At 38.1% G+C, this 19,428-nt stretch overlaps 2 protein-coding genes across 7 annotated transcripts in view; one reads left to right on the forward strand and one right to left on the reverse strand.

Moving 5' to 3' along the window:
• Window positions 1–778: 778 nt before the first annotated feature.
• TKTL1 (transketolase like 1) lies at window positions 779–18,890 on the reverse strand. The gene is made up of 14 exons (XM_087888624.1): window positions 13,787–18,890; window positions 13,107–13,224; window positions 12,787–12,900; window positions 12,081–12,178; window positions 11,681–11,872; window positions 11,472–11,599; window positions 11,196–11,389; window positions 8,819–8,983; window positions 8,574–8,730; window positions 7,540–7,670; window positions 5,147–5,230; window positions 3,583–3,679; window positions 3,351–3,470; window positions 779–1,801 (listed from the first exon to the last, which is right to left on the reverse strand). The coding sequence occupies exons 1-14, from the start codon at window positions 13,894–13,896 to the stop codon at window positions 1,629–1,631; spliced, it is 1,881 nt and encodes a 626-aa protein (XP_087744750.1). The 5' UTR covers window positions 13,897–18,890; the 3' UTR covers window positions 779–1,628.
• The window catches only part of TEX28 (testis expressed 28), a 28,408-nt gene continuing 9,824 nt past the window's right edge, over window positions 845–19,428 (forward strand). For all 6 annotated transcript variants that reach the window (XM_087888627.1, XM_034434249.3, XM_087888626.1 and 3 more), the window contains exon 1: window positions 845–1,286. The gene's annotated coding sequence lies outside the window, so the exon portion shown is untranslated. The remainder of the gene's footprint in view (window positions 1,287–19,428) is intronic.

Raw genomic sequence — 19,428 nt, forward strand, 5'->3', positions numbered from 1 at the left:
CTGCTAGTCCACTAATAGCAGTAATCAGAAGTTCAGAAAATGATGAGTTTGCATCATTTGTTTGCTGTTCCCATTTGAGGAAGTCAAATGGAAACAATGTATACATTTGTTTTAGAACAAATTCTAAAGGTTTTAGAAAGCTGGACTGAAATATGAGGCTCCTATTAGGGAGAAAGGAAACATTTAAAAATGTAATAATTTTGCATGTAAAATATTACTCAGTCTTAAAGACTATTGCACACTATTTCACACATTTATTTATTTATTTTATTTTATTAGATTTTTATACTGCCCTTCTCCCACTGGACTCAGGGCGGTGAACAGCCAAGACTAAAAACATTGCATACAAAATTTAAAATTTTTTATAAAAAGAATTAAACAAATTTTGGCCCAATAAATTTAAAACACCCCAACTAAAATCAATTAATTAAAAATATCTAAGGGGGGAGGGGTTAAGCCAGCCCGGCTTGATGAAATAAAAAAGTTTTAAGGGCACGGCGAAAAGCATGGAGATCTGGGATCCTACATATCTCCAGGGGCAGTTCGTTCCAGAGGGCAGGTGCTGCCACAGAGAAGGCCCTCCCCCCCGGAGGTCGCCAGCCGACATTGTCTGGCCGACGGCACCCTGAGGAGTCCCTCTCTGTGGGAGCGTACTGGACGGTGGGAGGCTATCCCACCACCGGTGGCAGTATGTGTATTTACACATACTTATGCAAGTATGTGTAAATACACACAAATATTTCACACAAGTATTTCCAATATGAATGCAAATCATCCGCAAGAAATGATAGTTTATTGATTTCCTTAATGACAGTAAAAGCACATGTAATACAGAAACATTATTTTGGTCACATTTAAGTCTGCTTATTTGTTAAGCTTATATCCTCCTTTCCTTCAGGAACTCATAGCAGCATATAAGCAGCTTCCTGTTTCCATTTTCCCCACAACTTGTGAGGTAGGTTGGGTTGAGAGAGTATGAATGGACCCAAATCACTGTGAGCTGCTGTAGAGGAAGCTGGACTTAAGCCTGCATCTCCTTGGAACCACTCCATACTTAATAATTACATCAGATATCTTAAGACAATACCATTATTAATATATATTTGAAGAATTTAGATGATCACATTCCCATAAGAGGTACTTGCATTTTTGTTAAATTAAAAACTAATTACGCATGAACTCTTTCAGGCAGGAAATAGCCCATGGAAAATCTACCCAACTCAATTTTGGAATGTCAGGCTGAAGAGGAGAAAGTCAAGTAGGATAGGAATCAAGCACACGAAAAGGTAACCATAAACTCCAATAAGATGAGCATTACTGGTCCATGTAGAACAGTCAGATCCAATTAATGTGTAATTACAGATAAAAATTAGAAGGAATGACATACTGATGGGATGAGAACTGTGTTACAAAACAATTTAAGCTTATTTGCACTCAAAATCTGGTCCAAAACCCAGGAAATTAATATTAATTGCAATTGTTAAAAGTTTAAAAGTTAAACAATGCATGTTTTGGATTCATAAGGGGTTACTTTTGGTTGACTACCTAGAAAACCAACAGTTGTCACTCTGTTCTTCAGAATCTGTTTTCATAATTTCATAACTCTTCTTTCCTTCATCCCTGTCAAATCAATTGGCAAAGGTGCTCTTCACAGCTGTTACTATGTGTTTTGCACTGATCCCAAAGAGATCTAAGAGCTCAGCAGGTTTTCCACTCCGAGGCACACCTGACACAGCTAGACTCTGGACTAAAATACCAGGTTCTCCAGAGACAGCTGCAGCTACAGCTTCACCAATACCACCTAGAGAGAGAAGGAAAAAGATGGTCATAAATGGAGATTTTCACTCAGAGCATGTTTGGTGCAATCTGCTCCCTTTAACAACTTCATATGAAAGTTTGAGTTACAAAGTACATGTACTTCGTATGTAACTCAAAGTTACAAAGTTACATATGCACTTCCCTTTATCAATTAAGCTCATCAAGAAATAGGTTTGCGTATTTTAGCAGCAGTCAGACATCTACCTTTTGTCTTTCTCATTCAGAGAAATTCAGAGAAACAGAATTGCAAGAAATATTAAAACAGGGAGTTTATAAAGATGTGCTTATTTTCTTGTTTGGTGCCGAGAGTTCAAAGAAAAGCATTAATTTTTCTTTCCACTGTATAGAAGCTCTTTTACCCATGCATTGTCTTGCATTCTATGAACAAATAAAAGCACACAAATACAGTAGCTTCTTTTATAGAGCAGTTGAGATTGTGCTTCTTTCTATAGGAGAAAGCTGCAAGCTTAAACAGCATGAATGCCAATTAATTAAGCTCAACTTGACTTCATAGGGTTCAGATAATTCATATGTTAAAGAGATCTACAGTTTCATATTAAATCACAAGAAGGAAAAATTACCGCCTTTCTAAAATCCAAAAGGCTCCAGTATAGTCTACAAGTATTATTTACCGGTATCCAATATATACTAGGACAACTCACTGTGGCCAATATGCCCCAGCCATCTTGCTCCAGCTGATTTGCCACAAGACAATTCAAAGTGGGAGAACTCAAGAGAGGCACAAGTGAATTTCAGCAGGCTTTGTCTTACTTTAGGTTTGACCCTTCTCAAGTCAGTAGTCCTCAAGGCTGGGATGAGCTACAATTCTACTTGTCCCTCTTCTGAGTTTTCCCATGTTGAATTGTCCCATGGCAAGTTGTCCCATTCCAATTACTGTCTCACTTTTGACAGTTTCCTAATCAACCATTTGGTGGGCAGAAAGAATGTGTGGTGAGCTCTTGTATTTAATGACACTTTAGGCATATGACAAATGGCTGATAAGCAGGCTGTTGAATTGTTGTCTTGATTGTAGCCCTCTATTGTTTATGATATGAGAGAAATATATACTGCTAAAGCTGAAGAGTGTGATATCACATTTATAAGAGCCTGTTGACTAGCTATTTGGTGAGATGCAGGGAAGCATATTGCACTGGGGATCTCAACATGAGGAAAAGGATATATGGCCCCCGACCCACCAACTAGCATCACAGGTAGCCCACATATATAAACAGGCTACCACACTTGTTTTAACAGAAATTGAATGACCATCAGGCAATCATTCATAGGCCATAGTAGGTTGTACTCCCAATGTATAATTTTTCTCTACAAAGCACAGCAATAGGTGTTTCTAAACTATTGAGCAGCACATGAAAAAGTGGTAGGAACAACATATAATCAATCTTGGCAATAGCAGAAGCAAAACTAGTTTGTAAAAAAAGTTACTAATATAGGGGATCTGGGCAAGTGCATCTTTAGCCATATCCAATTTCTCTCAACAATGTCTGAAAAAATGTTCTTAGGTAACTACTTAACTTCTTTGTAATGATCCTCAACTGTAATGATATGTCCCCCAGTGGCTCTGGCATTGGAAATGATGGTATCAGCATCCAAAGGTTTGATTGTAAATGGATCAATTACCCGGATATAGATCCCTAGAAAAAAGCAAAATACTAATGAGAAGAATGAAAGATAATTCTATTAAAATTGCTGATCAAGTCGACATATAATTGGATTTATAATCTCCAATGCTTCAGTGTCCAGTACCTTGTTTGGCTAGTTCATCAGCAGCTGAAAGGGCTTCATGAAGTGTGACACCTGCTCCAATAACAACTACTCTGTCAGCATCACTTATACGAACTACCTATAAAAAGTAATCAATAGACATAAGCATTTTTAGAAGATGCCTAGCCTACTAACATACTAAACTAAAATCATACAGAATAAGGGAAGCGGGAGTATTTTAGATCTGAGAATTAATGTATTCTAAGCAAGTATGAAGAAAATACAAGTATAGACAGAACTCCACTGTTAACATGTACCTTCCCTAATATACTTGCTTGCAAACGCCATTACCAAGAATTCTCCATGCGTATCATCAAAGGTTACCTAAAGAGGCCTGATGGTTCACAACTGATCCACTAAGTAGGTTTATTTCTACTGCAGAGATATAGCAACATTGAAATCCCTAAAAAGGACTATTATCCAATCCAAAAAGAAATTGTTTTCTCAAGATCAAATTCTAAATAATTATGAGAAAGTGCACTGCATATGGAGGACAACTTGCCCTTAATCCTTAGACTTCATCTCTGATCCAAAATGCACAAAATGAAACTTTGAAGTCAACAAGATGATAAAAAATTGTGATAACAATGGAAAATATTGAAAAATCAACTTTCTTTTTCCACCCAAGACAACTAAACTGCCTTCCTTTAAACAGTTGCTAACTGGATGCAGTCTCTTTAATATTGCTTTGTTTGAACTAAATCTTAATCCAAATTCCAGGGATTTATCTCTACAGCTAGGAAAAACAGGAACTCAACTCACTTCTCATTTGTTGAAAGTCTCTATAGATGCTAGGATAAGTAAAAATTCTTATTGTCAGAATAGTATCAGTCTTCTGCCATCTAATGGTAGACTACAGTACTTGATGCAATAACTTCTACATTCTCTTGATTGGCCAGGCAGGCAAGGATGGTTTATGTCAGTGATGGCGAACCTATGGCACGCGTGCCGAAAGTGGCACACAGAGCCATCTCTCCAGGCACACAAGCCGTCACCTGTTTCTGTTCTGGGTTCCAGCGTGCTGGCCAGCTGGTCTTCAAGTACATGGGAGTACCAGAAACTGGAAGAGCAGCTGCCCGGTGTGCATGCGCGCGCTAGGAAGATGATCTTGCTGTTTCTGGCACATACATGCATGCTGGCCACCTGGTCTTCCAGTTTCCAGCACGCATGCATGCATGCACACACTCCCGTTTCAGCATTCGGTGCTGAAAAGGTTCGCCAACACTGGTCTATGTTAAAGGTTTAGCTTTAGAAATAGGATCGCTCTTCTGTATATAATCTCCTTTGATTATTTCATAACATTTCTAAATAATTTAAGACTGTGTTCTGTATTTTATCTGAAGCCAAGCTACCTACGTGGGAAAAAAAATATTTGGATGCCATAATTCTTACTCAGCACATTTCAGTTCATGGTATAGGGCACCATTCAAAGGAATACTAAATGTTCGACTACCATTATAGGCCAAATTGCCTAATACCAGAGTTCTTTCTTCGGATCTTTGAAAGCTGAAATAGAACCAGAAATCATGTGTTTCAAATCCTTTACCTTGGCATGGCCAACCTCAAACTTTTCTTCCTGAGAATAAAGGATAGGAGTTTCTGGACGACTGGTACGAATGAAGCATATTCCCTAAGGAGCAATATGCAAGAAGAATATGAATACTCAGAAGAAGAAACAGAGATCTTACCAAAATTAAACATTATAGAACATAGAATGGTTTTAAATAATTGTATTGAAATGTTATTTAAAGAACACAGCAATATAAAACATGTTAAATTTATGCAAAGCATCTTAACCATTTTTTAGTGCAATGCTATCACAGAATTTCTGTTATTTCTGCTGTTTCTGCTATTTTTTTTGGTACTTAAAAGGTCTTTAAAAGGACTGAGAGATTGTGTGTGAAGCCAGGAGATCCTCGCAGATGTCTGGCTACCAGTCCATCTGTTACTCATTTAGCACTACCCAGGAGGCACGTGTGGCTTAAGGATTGCCACGGATGCGAGTAACTTTGCCTCCGTGCTGGCCCCATCTCTATTTAACTTATATATTTCCAATATACCACCCACACTATCAACAAAGTTCTCTTATGCTGATGACCTGGCATTAGCATATAGCCACAAGGACATCGAAGCTACAAAAGGCGTACTTACAGCCGACCTTAGAATTTTGAGTACATACTTCCACTAATGGAGGTTAATCCCAAGCGTAAGTAAAACAGTTACATCATGTTTTCACCTTAACAACAAATTGGCAAAAAGAGAACTCAATGTATACCTAAACAACAAACTGCTCCCATATGAGGCAACACCAAAATATCTGGGGGTCACCTTAGACAGGACTCTGTCTTTTAAAAAACATATTCAGAATATGGCTGCCACGGTTAACAGCAGAAATAACATTCTACAAAAACTATGCGGAACTTGGGGAGCTTCAGCCCCAACTCTTCGATGTGCAACCCTCGGGCTTTGCTACTGTGCAGCGGAATACTGCACACCTGTATGGATAAACAGCTCACATACAGGACTTATTGATGTTCAACTCAACCATACGATGAGGCTAATTACTGGGTGCATAAAATCTACACCTAGTTACTGGCTACCAGTTCTTAGTCACATACTTCCCCCCGCACTTACGATGACAAGAAGCTCTCATTCGGGAGTATAGTAAGATCCTGTTAAATTCCTCTCTACCCATTCATGGCTACATTCCTGATCTCTTAAAATGCTGATTAAAGTCAAGAAACCCACCACTCTTGACAGCGCTTAAGCTGCTGGCCGATCATCCGAACACCACACAAAAGTGGATGGAAGAGTGGAGTAGCTATGCCCCCCAAGATATTTCTGAGCATATTAATCCTAATAGTATACCTCCAGGATTTAATCTACCCCGACACATATGGGTGACATACAATAGAATTAGAACGACTCATGGGGTGTGTGCCGACTCCTTGTATAAATGGGGAAAGACACCTTCAGCACAATGCGACTGCAAGGCCTCCGAGAGACTATCCAACATATAGTGAGGGAATGCTCTAACAGAAGGTATCCAGGAGATTTTAGGGACTTCCTCTGTGTAACAACGACAGCTACTGACTGGATCTCCAAACTCGACATTAAACTCTGAAATGTTATTTCTGTTTTCTTCTTAGGTTTTCTTACTGCTTTTTTAAATTGTTTTAATTGTTTTAACCTGTAAAAAGGAAGTGTTTTAATATTGTGTATGACCAGCCATACGCTAAATAAATAAATAAATATCACAGTATTATATATAATTCAAGTAAATAATGAACGATACCACACTGGAAATATACAGAATACCCTGAGGAACTATTCACGAAAGATATGTGTTAATTATAATCTCAAATAAAAAATAAAATTGACAAAAACATTAGGATGCCAACCAGTAAGAATCTACATTGATTTGGAAAAGTTGCTATAGCCTTAATCAGCTTGTGAAATTCTGGCCATTTAAGAGATTCTGTGAAGTATGTATCTAGAATGTATGCAGTTAATGCTTAATAAGGTTTTACAATTGTTACAACTTTTGTTTTCTGATATATGGATGTATTTGTTGAATGTTTTAATATGTCTCTGCTGTTACTTGGATGTATTATTATGAATTTTTGTTTAGCGCATTGTAAGCCGCCCTGAGTCTCCGGAGAAGGGCGGCATATAAATCAAATTTTTTTTAAAAAATAACTTTTTTAAAATGCTTAGATTTGTTTTCAAATGGTGTAAAACAGCTTGAAATAAATAAATGAAATAGCCTGCAAGAAAATGAGGGCCAGGGTAAAAGAAAATGCTATAAGCAAGAAGCTTTATTGCAAATTGTGACTTCTTACTCTAGCACACCACAATTTACTTCCCTAATTTAATGATAATACCTCAATCTTGACAGGCCAAGACCAATACCTGAGATAATATCCTTTATCCACATACCTTGGTGTTTGCTGCCAAAGAAACAGCATACTCAGTGGAGACTGCATCACTTGGGTAAAACACAGTACAACCTGGAATAGTTCTGAACATGGCTAGATCTTCCAAAGCCATCTGAGAGGGCCCATCCTCTCCTGGGATGAAGAAGCAGTTGAATAAAACACTTGCCATGTCACAGAAAAGAATGCATTCAAACACTATATACTATGCATTTGAGAGTATGAATACCCCAACCTTATCCCAATATTAGGCCACTGAGATTTAGCATACAATTGCTTAATTTAGTTTTTTATGAAAACGACAAAAGGCTAATCACATTATTTACAAATCAAAATCTCTCTTTCAGGTAGAGCTAGCTGAGTTCAGGCATTTGGTATTTTGAGTAGATGAACAGCAAAGAGAATAAAGCAGAAATCCCAAAACACTTCAAGCACTCCATCTAAACAATTTCTACTTTCCCTATACATTAGACTATTAACATTAAACTTAACTATTATCATTAAATTGAATTATTAATAATAACCAGTCTTCACTTCTGGTGTACAGCTAGCATAAACATAAAAGTAGATTTTTCCTAGGATGACTATGTTGTATTTGGACTACTAAAGCCAACATTTTTTCACAACTTAGCATTCTGCCCAAGCAGCTGATTCCCAAATATGTATGTCCAAGATCACTGGAAGAAAGAAAAACCAAATGAACTGGGAAAAAGTCAGGATTCCTTGCTATATCATACTCTTGATCTTCAGTTAATAACAATGTTCTGTTTTTAAATATCTTGATCAACTGCAGGCTATGTAAATAAACAGGAAAGTATCAGCATGGTCATCATAGTCAAGAAGACTATAAAGATTTATGTTCAAATTCCCATTTACTGCTTACTGAATGACTTTGGGTCAAATTATAGTATAGGATTGCTGTAATGATAAACAGGAAGAACAATTTGTAATGGTTCTCACCCTGCTGGAGAAACAAGAATCTTTAAGTCTAATTATAGTAATTAAAGTAAAAGGGTTTAGATATCAGGCAGAACATACCTATAGAAACCCCACTGTGTGACCCACAAAGCTTAATGTTTGATTGGGAGATAGCAGCCATCCGGATATGGTCAAATGCTCGAGTGAAAAAGGCAGCAAAGGTGCTGGCGAATGCAATGGTGCGGTTCCTAGCAGCACAGCCCAGAGCGACACTTACCTAGAGCACATACACACACACACACAAATGTCATTGGAACGGGTCATGCCACAAGATTCACCAATCCATTTCATGTTTTCAGACTCACCATGTTCTGCTCAGCAATGAAACACTCTATATAGCGTTCTGGATAGGCTTGTTTGAAAAACTCAGCAAAAGTGGAGTTTTTAGTGTCCCCATCCAAAACAACCACATGTTTGTTAGTCTTTCCCAGTTTTACCAGGGCTAAACCATAGGCTTTGCGGGTAGCCACCTGACAAAAAAAAGAAAATCTCATTGCAGGTCATTTAATTTACCACCAAGTCAAAAGGACATTCTAATCACATTTGATAAATATTACATTTATTTATTTATTTATTTATTTATTTATTTATTTATTTATTTATTTATTTATTAATAATTTATTTCTATAAACATCTTCATTCTTCTTATCATATGTCTAGATACAAGTTGGGAAAAACTCCATTTATTTTAGCTAGGAAAAACTTCCAAGAAGTCACTGCATGAAAAGCAGTGGAGGATTGACATTAGAATACAGCCATTATATATTAAATTCCTGTACTAGGAGAGATTAAAATTTTGCATTAAAATTTATACAGTATTTCTAAATTGTCTAAATTGAGGCTCAGAGTTGCATGCAGTCCTCAAACACTTTGGATATGCCTCTAGAATCTCCTGCACTGACCCTTTTAATCGTTACATAAAAGCAGGAAATTATTGCAAACATGGAAAATAATAAAGTACTTTTACTTAATTAAAGCTCATTTTTGTCCAGATCCCATCTATTCCAACTAATTTTGTGTGCGTGCCCTGGTTAAGTGTAGTTCCTATTCCAAAAATGAATGCAAATCCTGATCTAAGTTATGCTTTCATTTTCCAAATTAATATACTAATTTGCCTTTTATTCTCATGCACAGGCTTATTGTCTTGCATAAAGCTTACTTAATTCACATACAATTGTGGGTCCTTTGCAGGGTTTCTCTGTGGGATAAGGGCAGGGGTGAAATGCTCCCGGTTCGGACCGGATCACCCGATCCTGTAGCGATGGAGGCAGGTGATTCGGAGAACCGGTAGCAAAAATCCCTGCCCACCCCATGCCCAGCTGAGCCGCACAATTATCAGAGGCTTTTTTTTTTTTACTTTTAAAAGCATTTTTTCTACAACCTCTTTGGCCAAAAAATGCTTTTAAAAGTAAAAAAAAATGCCTCTGATGATCTCACGGCTCAGCTGGGATCATCAAAGGCTTTTAAAAGAAAAAAACCATTTTTTTTTCTTTTAAATGCCTCTGACGATCCAAGCTGAGTTGCCTGATGGCAGAGGCTTTTTAACTCAGTTTGGAACTCAGCTTGGATAGTCAGAGGCATTTAAAAGAAAAAAGGGGTTTTTTTCTTTTAAATGCCTCTGACAATCCAAGCTGAGTTGCCTGATTGGCAGAGGTTTTTTAAAAAGCCTCTACCAATCAGGCAACTCAGCTTGGATCGTTAGAGCCTTTTGAAAGCATTTTTTTTACAACCTCTTCACCGAAGAGGTTGTAGAAAAAATGGTTTTAAAAGTAAAAAAAAAAATGGCCACGCCCACCGTCACATTACCCCACCAAGCCACGCCCACAGAACCGGTAGTAACAAATTTTAGATTTCACCACCAGATAAGGGGTACTATCAAACTGGATTTGAGGACGAAAGGAAAGGTATCTCAAAGGAGATAGGGTTAGGAAAATGGAATGTGACAGAAAGAGAAAAGTCGATTTCAGCTCAGTATCCAAATTAACACTGAAGATGCATGTTATCAAAATGTCAACAATAAATAAGTTGAACAGAACATTCTTATGGACTTCTTTAGTCCTTTCTTATGGATTCAGAGAGAAAAAAAATTATATGGAATTTGTGAGTGTTCTGCATCAAATCCATGTCGCACAGACCTTTTGAAAAAAATGCATGGCACAAAAAGGACAGAAGAAAAATACAGCATTTTTGGAGTATAAGATGCACCTACCTTTTTTGGTGAGGAAAACAAGAAAAAGAAATCTACCTCTGCCTCCCAGCAATTTTGCCTCGTTGCAGCAAACAGCAAATAGCCTGCTTTACTTTCATTTTCATTTTCAGCATAGCTTGATCAGCACAAGAAAAAAAAAATCTGCTCCCAGCAATTTACCTCCTTGCAGCAAGCAGCAGAGGCCTGCGCAAAACAGCTGAGAGTCAGGAGGCCTATCCAATCAACTTGTGCTAATTAGGCTGTGCTGAAGCTGAAACGAGCTGTTGCTGCTTGCTGCAAGGAAGTAAACTGCTGGGAGTCAGAGGCCAAAGGGTGGGGGCCAGTGGGTGGGCAGGGCTACATTCGGTGTATAAGACGCACCTAAATTTTCCACCCCCTTTTAGGGGGGAAAAGGTGTGTCTTATACTCCAAAAAATATGGTAGTTAGAGAATTGGCAATACTGAAAGAAAAATCTGCTTAGCCCATGCAGTACCTTTTCTCCTTTATTATAGGTAGGAAAAGAAGGCATTTTGATATCCGTGATATTGATTGGAGGCACATCTTGAGCAGGTGGCTGGATAGTATGAACATCATTAGTCTGGATTTGACTCTGAATGGTAGAGATAACAGATTCCACTTTATCTTTTGGAATGGGCTTTCCATGCCAATTGTCAGCATTCTCCACATCTAAAACAGAGAACATTAGTAAGTGACATTCAAGGACTCTTATTACCTTTTCCCATTCCCAAGATTCAGAGACTACTTTCACCTGGGATTCCCCGTCCTTTGAAAGTCTTGGCCACAATCATGGTGGGCTTCCCCTTCTGTTGACTTGCTTGCCATAAAGCCTGGCATAGTTCATCCACATCATGACCATCCACAACACAGGTATTCCATCTAGCAGAAGAGGAAAAGGTTGGGGCAAAAGGCAGCAGGCTTCCTACCAGAATTAGAACAAAAACAGCCAGCAATGCTTACCCAAAGGCTTCACAGCGCTTATGATAAACATCTGTATCATGGCCCAGTGGTGCTGCTTCACTTTGTCCCAGCCGGTTCACATCAATAATGGCCACTAGATTATCCAATTGATAATGAGACCCAAATTGTAGGGCTTCCCATACTGATCCCTCAGAAGATTCACCATCACCCAGTAGGCAGTAAACTCGGTAACTAGAAGATAGCAAGACACAAGAGTCCCAACAAGTGTGTGTGTGTATGCATGCATGTAGGATAAGTTTCTTTTACCATACATTCTTTGCCATTCTCTGATCAAGTGGACTTTGCAATAAAGCAAACAAAAAACAAAAAAGAAGCAAGAAACTTTTCTTGTGAAAGAAGCAACAGGCTTCATTATGTGGACTTTTGCCAGATTTCTCACCTTGTTTTATCAAAGTATTTCCCTGTATAGGCCATTCCACAGGCAGCTCCCAGGCCCTGCCCCAAGGAACCAGTGGCCACATCCACAAAAGGAAGTCTCTGTTAAGCAAAAAGAAAGAGTTTTACAAACGGAATAAATACCAATACAATCTGTTAGGTATTTCATTGAAAACAGTCTTTATGAAATTAGTCCTTTGTCCTCTATCTTTTCTGGACAGAAACACAATCTGGATCTTTTCCAATATAAATATATAAATACACACCTTATTTTAGTGCCTTTGTATTCCAACAAAATATATTCCAGTTTGTAATTCTATCATAAAATTCCAGTTTTGTTATACATATGTTTAATACTAGTTTGCACAGTAGAACAAAGCCAATTTTATGGGCTAAGCTTCTGTATCAGGGATCCAGATGTCTTCATGAAAGAAGCAACAGTACTATTGTTACATCCTAAAAAGCTGATCTTGTACAATTAATTTAAAAAATTTTTTATACCATCTAAGTTCTATCTATCTATCTATCTATCTATCTATCTATCTATCTATCTATCTATCTATCATCTATCTATCTATCTATCTATCTATCTATCTATCTATCTATCTATCCGTATATATGTATGTATGTATTTTGACTGGATAGGTCAAGTTATTATTTTTTTCAAAGCTCCCCAAAATTCCCAGCACTATTCTTAGAAAAGTACTTACAGGCGTTGGGTGACCTTCCAGGTCAGAGTCTATTTTCCTCAAATTTAACAGCTCAGACTCCTTGATAAAACCAGCTTCTGTCCATGCAGCATAGAGTATAGGCGCAGCATGGCCCTGCGAGGGGCAAACAAAGTAGCCATCACAACCATGAAATTGTAATCTCTCTAGTTTTTAAGACGATTACTCTGGATGTGGTGCTGCAGAAAGAACTGAGTCGAACTCTCAGCTAGGAAGAAATAAACTGTGGCCTTACTTGAGCATTATAATCCAGTCCCATTCTCCAAAGACCACCTCCCCCATACTCCTCGCACTCCTGTCACCTTAGAGAGCACAAAGCGGTCATTGCTGGGGTGGCCTGGTTCATTTGGCCTGTAGCGCATGGTATGAAAGAACAACACAGACATGATCTCTGCGGCACTGCAACATGATGTTGGGTGTCTGCAAGGTCAAAAGGCAGAGAGACAAAAATTGAATAGGAGCTACCCACAGAGAGATACAAAATTACTATTAGAATTGAATTTACAATTCAGAGCATAATGTTCAGTTAAAAGACACCCGTGTCTTCTGTGTTCACCAGAAGCAATAAAAAATCTACAGATAGGCCTCACAACATCACCCATAGTCTGAGGAAGACTAGTTTAATGAGAGTACAGTAGTCCATAAATTTCAAGTAAAGCTATTAACCGACCTAGAAAAAAGCGATTCAAATTAATGGATTTCTGCAAACTAATTAAGAACATTTCTTGGCTTCATCATCTCATTTGATGGAAGCCGCTAGTTAGCCCTTCTGAGACTGGAACCCAATAAAACCTTCATTGCCCCCTCCCTGCAAGCGAACCTAAGAGAGGATGGCAATATATTGTACCAGGAAACGTTCCCATTATTACATTTAGATGTAAGAAACAAAAAAGAAAATACAATCCCCGGAGCAGGACAATGGTGGGAATATCACAAGCTCCCTCAGAAAAGAGAGTGCAACGCATCCCTTCTCTTCGATTACCCGGAGTTCGAAGCGCAAGTTGCCCGAATAGAGTGAATCCGAAGGCGACTAGCAATATCTCGTAGGTTTTGCAGCGTTTTCTCCTTCGGTTTAACGTAGCTGCTGGCCATGATGAACCTCCTAATATCCCGATGCGTTAAGCACGTTTTGCTCTCTTTTTTTTTAATCCGGCTGGCCGGCGCTCCGCCTGCAAGAGGAAGTGAGCTCAGAGGCTGGGGAAATTGGCGAGGAGTGGGGTTTGCGTCGGTCACCCCATGCGTAAAAGCAATTGCCTGGCCTGAGGGCGTGCTAAAACATCAGTTTCAGTTGGGCACTTTCTCTTCACATGATACTCGCCAGGTTCTGCCCTCTGCTTTCTGGAGCCACCCTCGCGGAGGGTGGGAGCCGAATGGACGAGGAGTGAATTAGATGTGGTACAGCCCGAGAATCTTGTTCCGACGTCGCTACATTAGACTGGACTGAAGAAAGCAGCTTTTTCAGGGTGCTTGAATGGGATCCATACTTTTTACTACTTGTGCTCGAAAATGAAAGAAATGTTTTCCGTCTGTGTGAAACTTCACACAGGACGTCGGAGGAGTGCCGCTTACCTTTCATAGGCTGGTTTCTGATGAGCACCTTTTTTAAAAGAGGTGTGGATGCAGGAGAAAATTATTTCCCCATTCTGACATTGCAGGAAAGAATTCCCTTTCCCCTCCCCAGGTACTGACTATAAAATCCTACCTACAACTTGGGGAATAATTCTTGCTGAGCTCAATACCAAAACGCAATATTCACCCAATCAAATTGCAAGGGCTGCAGAGCTGACCTTAAGAGCCTAATTTCAAGAAGGAATTGACATATGGCCTGTCCAGAAACATCAGGCAGCCTGGAATGTGGTGAACTTCCTCTCTGGAAGTTCTCTATGTGTAGTCTTGCAGGTTTGGCATTGCAGAAGAGGAAGAATGCCACTGGCAGCTTGCCCAGAGTGTCTGTTTGCCAAGAGACTTGACAGCATGCTTAGACAAAGTGCTTGGCCTCAAGTTTGTTTGTATGCCATCCTCGTTTTTAGATATGAGAAGAGAGAGAAGAAAGAATATGTCACTCTATCTTGTGCCATAATTATAGCATTCCTTTTTAAGTTAGAATATAGAAGTATAATTACTTTGCTAAACACATGCATCTTTATTTGTACCATTGACTATTAAAGTGGACCCTAAAGTGGAGTAAGTTATCATACCTTGGAGGAAATGTTGGGCTGCAATGGCTGTGATTGTGCCCTACACAAAATTGCAAACTAGTCAGCCACATCCTACCTTGCTACAGATCCACCACATATGGTTGCCGTCTGTGACGGCAAACCATCATTATTAGTAATATTTTGTGCCATTACAGACATTTAAGAACATAGAAGGGTCTGAAAGTCCTGGGCAAGCCACAGTTGAAAGAGCAAAAACCATGGAAGAGCCTCCCACTCCCCACAAACCATAACACTATGCTCTTTTACAACTTGTATTAATTTTAGTGGATACTGTCTTTCTGTATAAGACATCAAAATGTCCTGAACTATCTTTGCTTGTGCCAGTAGGAGCTAGATTTGTGTAATGATCCTCTCAGTCTTCTGAAATGTTTCTGCCTTCATGTCAAGACACCAAGCACATCATGGATCCCTGTTTATTTTCATAGCTACCGAAAGGCAATAAAGATTAGAAGGTGAAGCAATCAGAGATAATTTCATATGACAACAGTGATTATATGTCCTTTATTATTATCTGTCCTTTATTTCAAATAATTGCTCTTTAGATTTAATTTAATTATTTGTGTGGTTTTGCTGTTGAATTTTCCTTTGTAAAACAAAGTTATAAACATCTTTTATCCTTATAGACTTCTGCCAGATTTGCTCCCTTTTCAGATTTATCCTTTTTTTCCATGAAAATATTATTGTAAATGTAACCTCCTACTCCGTTCAAGATTTGGAATGCAAGATGCAGGTACAGCACTTGCAAGACATATTAATTCAGCCCCTGATTAATTTAATATAAAATTAACAATAACAATAGGTGGATAAAAATGCCAAATCAAGTCTAAACATCTGGCTGACTGATGAACCATAATATTAGTCTGATAATGTGGCAGTACCTGACAATAGTAGAATAGAAGAGACACCTGGAGAAAATCACAAAATGCAAAGACTTGTAAATAGAAATAGAATGACTGTGGCAAAAGAAAGCAAAGATAGTACTAATAGCAATAAGCTCCTTGGGTGCAATCTGAAAACAACTGGAGTGTCACTTGAACACCATTGGCCATAAAGCCTCCATCAGTCAATTGCAAAAGGCAGCTTTACTGTACTTGGAACAACTTACATCCAGTCTAAACATCTGGCTGATAAACAGTAATAATAATAACAGATAGAAAGGTGGGTTGAGGAGAAAGACTACTCGGGGCTATTGACCTATGCTTAGGAGTAATGGATTATATTGTGTACTCATTTTGTACAATGTATTTAAAAAAATCACAACAAAATTACTTTCACAGAAAACATTGTGTTAGATAGCATGTTTAACAGTAAAACTCACTGTCTGATTATTCTAGATGTGGACTGCAAGATTCTGCCTATTAGGTGTAAACAAACAAAGAATTGGATGCGATTGGATTTCACTATGGCCTTAATCTTGACACTGCCTGAGGAGAAAACATTATTTTCAGTGCCATCTTTGATTTCTGACTAGGCAACGGTTTTATCAGATAACATTTTAAATACAATCTCATCCATAAAGTCATATTTACTTCGATCTTCCTAGATTAAGTGACATCATCTGCCTGCCATCTGTGGTTGAATTTTGGTCATATAACGTGGTTGATCACTTTTGCAAATACAGTTCAAGTACTGGTTCTTCACTCCCACCAACGCATAGGTTTCTATATAAATGATTGAGTTTATATGTTTCTCCAATAGTAATCAACTCGAGCAGCTTCCATACCTTAAATAACCAGGAATAAATCAATCCTAACAATCAACCAGTGCCCGGTCCTTGGTTAACAACAACAGTAGGGAGCAGAGTTTCCATTCCAATATGGTGGTAAAGTGTGATGTCATGTGAACATGCTGCTTAATGATGGCAGTTCTGGCATCTGCTATTGTTAAGCAAATCCTGCTACATCATTAAGTGCAACATCATGGGGTCACCATTTGCTACCTCCTGCCAACTTCTCCATTAATTATGCTTGTCCAGCTTCCCAATGATTGTGAGATGCTGCAATGTCATAATTGTGGGCCAGTTACCGTATGTCAGATCACAATCGTATAACTGAAGGGATGCTGCAAAGGCCAGAATTTTAAGGACCAGACATAGGTACAACTTGTTCAGCATCTTTGTAAGTTCAAAGGATTGCTGAATGAGTGGTCACTAAGCAGGACAAGCTATACAATATGTCAATGAACAACTGCACCATTAAATAAATACTGGACAGGGGTAGTAGAAATGTATAGCCTCTTTTTGGGTTGCAGATGGTTTACAACAAATAGCTTTGCACTACAGGAGAGAACTACCTTAAAACATATCCATCCCAAGCCCTTAGGACAGTCAGATTTTAACTGCCTTCCAAAATTCAGCAGCATCAGGACCATACAGGACTATACAGACAAGGTGAATGAGGGGCAGAGGGCAGCATTTGACAAGGGCTGCTTTGTGGATCTTGCTGATGGGATTCCCTGTGAGACAAAACCTCAAAAGAACTAATTTTTCCTGATATCATTTGGTGAGGAAATATACCGTAATTGAGATCATGCAGTTCCAAAGATACTTAGGTCCTAAATCATAAAGGGCTTTTAAAATGAGATCCAGCATCTTGAATTGCACTTGAAAGCCAACTGGTAACTATCTCAGACAGGATGTGTGATATGCAGAAACTGAGATACACATCTAACTACTTCAGGCTGCATTCTGGAGCAGCTGCATCCAACAATCTCTAAGGATATGATAATGGGAAGCACATTACAGTTACAATATGTGCCTCATTCACTCAGAAAGGGGTCTATTGTAAGAGCAGTTGAGGTAGTTATTTCAGGCAGGAGTTTTGGGGCAATAGCAAGTGTAATCAAATGGAAGATATTCTTTAACTAATAGATTTATCTCCTAGGAACTTCTTGGTAGAAAAATCCCATTGGAAGAGCAATTGCTTCATCTAAATGGGATGGCTATACTAACCCCATTAGTTCACAAAAGCTGTCTGTGATTCCTATTAATTTACATAGGTCCATATTAATTAGTGGGATGGAGAAACTGCATTATATATAGGTAGTATCTTCATTTCAAAAACTGTAACAGACCAACATTTTTTATTTGAAAATGTAATTTAATTCTTAGCAGCACAATAAAAAACAATATGTTTATATTTCTAGGCTTTCTATTATTCTGATTCTTCTGAAAAAAAATGGGATAAAAATCTCTATTAGCAATTTTTCACAAAAAACATCAGCTAAGTTAGGCAAATTCCCCAAAATACTGGAAAGAAATATATCAAAATATTCAGAACATTCTGGACTTCTGGTGAGGATATGGCAAACTCAAGATACCCCTGAAGAAGGGGGGATGAAGTTATGACCGAAATTGCCGGCTGCATAGGGATCCGGACTAGTGAAATCTCTCTGGATAAAGGAGAAATCATGTGCCTGCCCACATGTATTCTGGATAATGGCTCTTTGTGAGTAGGTGTCAAGAACCAATATTTTTGTGATCTGCTTGTGTGTTGAGTGACTGGGAATGGGGGGAAAAGTTCCATGAATCTAATTTCATAATCATTTTGGCATTACTTTTTATTGTTTTATTGTTTTTTAAATATTCAGAACCTCTGTAATGGCAAGTTTCATAGTATTCGCTGCATTAATTTCCTTCAATCCTTTACAAAAAAGTTTTAAGTATGAGTTTAAGGATTTAATTTAAAAAAATTAATAGCAAAAGGGGGATTAGAGTTAATTTTAGAATATTATAAAGGGTCCAGATGGATTTAGTAACATTCTGAAAAATCCTTCCCGAGGGAAACTATCCATGTTTTTGCACTTCGAAGAAAAACAACATGATAAAATAGGACTTTGAAAGTTGGACACTAGGGGACACAAGAAAGAAATAAAGGTTATAATGAAAGAGAAGCATACTTAAACTCAATCTAATAATGCAGAATGGAGCAAAATCTTCATCAATGGGTACATTGAGAACTATTTGTGAACAATAAACTCAGAAGTTAATTTTAAAGGTCTCTGCAATTATTGATAGACTAAATGATGTTACAGAAGAGGAACAAGCATTTCTGGACAAGACTGAAATTGATTTCAATGTGAATTAAAAATGACGGGCTATAAGAAGGATATGGAAAAAGATGAAATATTGAATACAGAAAAAAACCCAGGCTGATGTTTGGACATAGAAATAATAGTCCAAAGAGTGTCTTGGATAATCTTTTTACATTGGATTTTGAAAAAGAATTTGTTACATTATCAACGATCTTGTGAGAGAAGAGGAAAGGGAAAAAAAAGAAAAAAAAGTGGACACTATTTGAAGAGACTAATGATTAAGATTATTGTAAACAGAGGGAAGGAATATAACATTTATCTATTTGATCAAGGTTAAAATAGATAAGTTGTTATTTCTGGAATTTTTAATGAT

This window comes from Pantherophis guttatus, chromosome 2, assembly GCF_059756535.1.
Source record: "Pantherophis guttatus breed Tessera chromosome 2, ASM5975653v1, whole genome shotgun sequence".
NCBI classification, from domain to species: Eukaryota; Metazoa; Chordata; class Lepidosauria; order Squamata; family Colubridae; genus Pantherophis; species Pantherophis guttatus.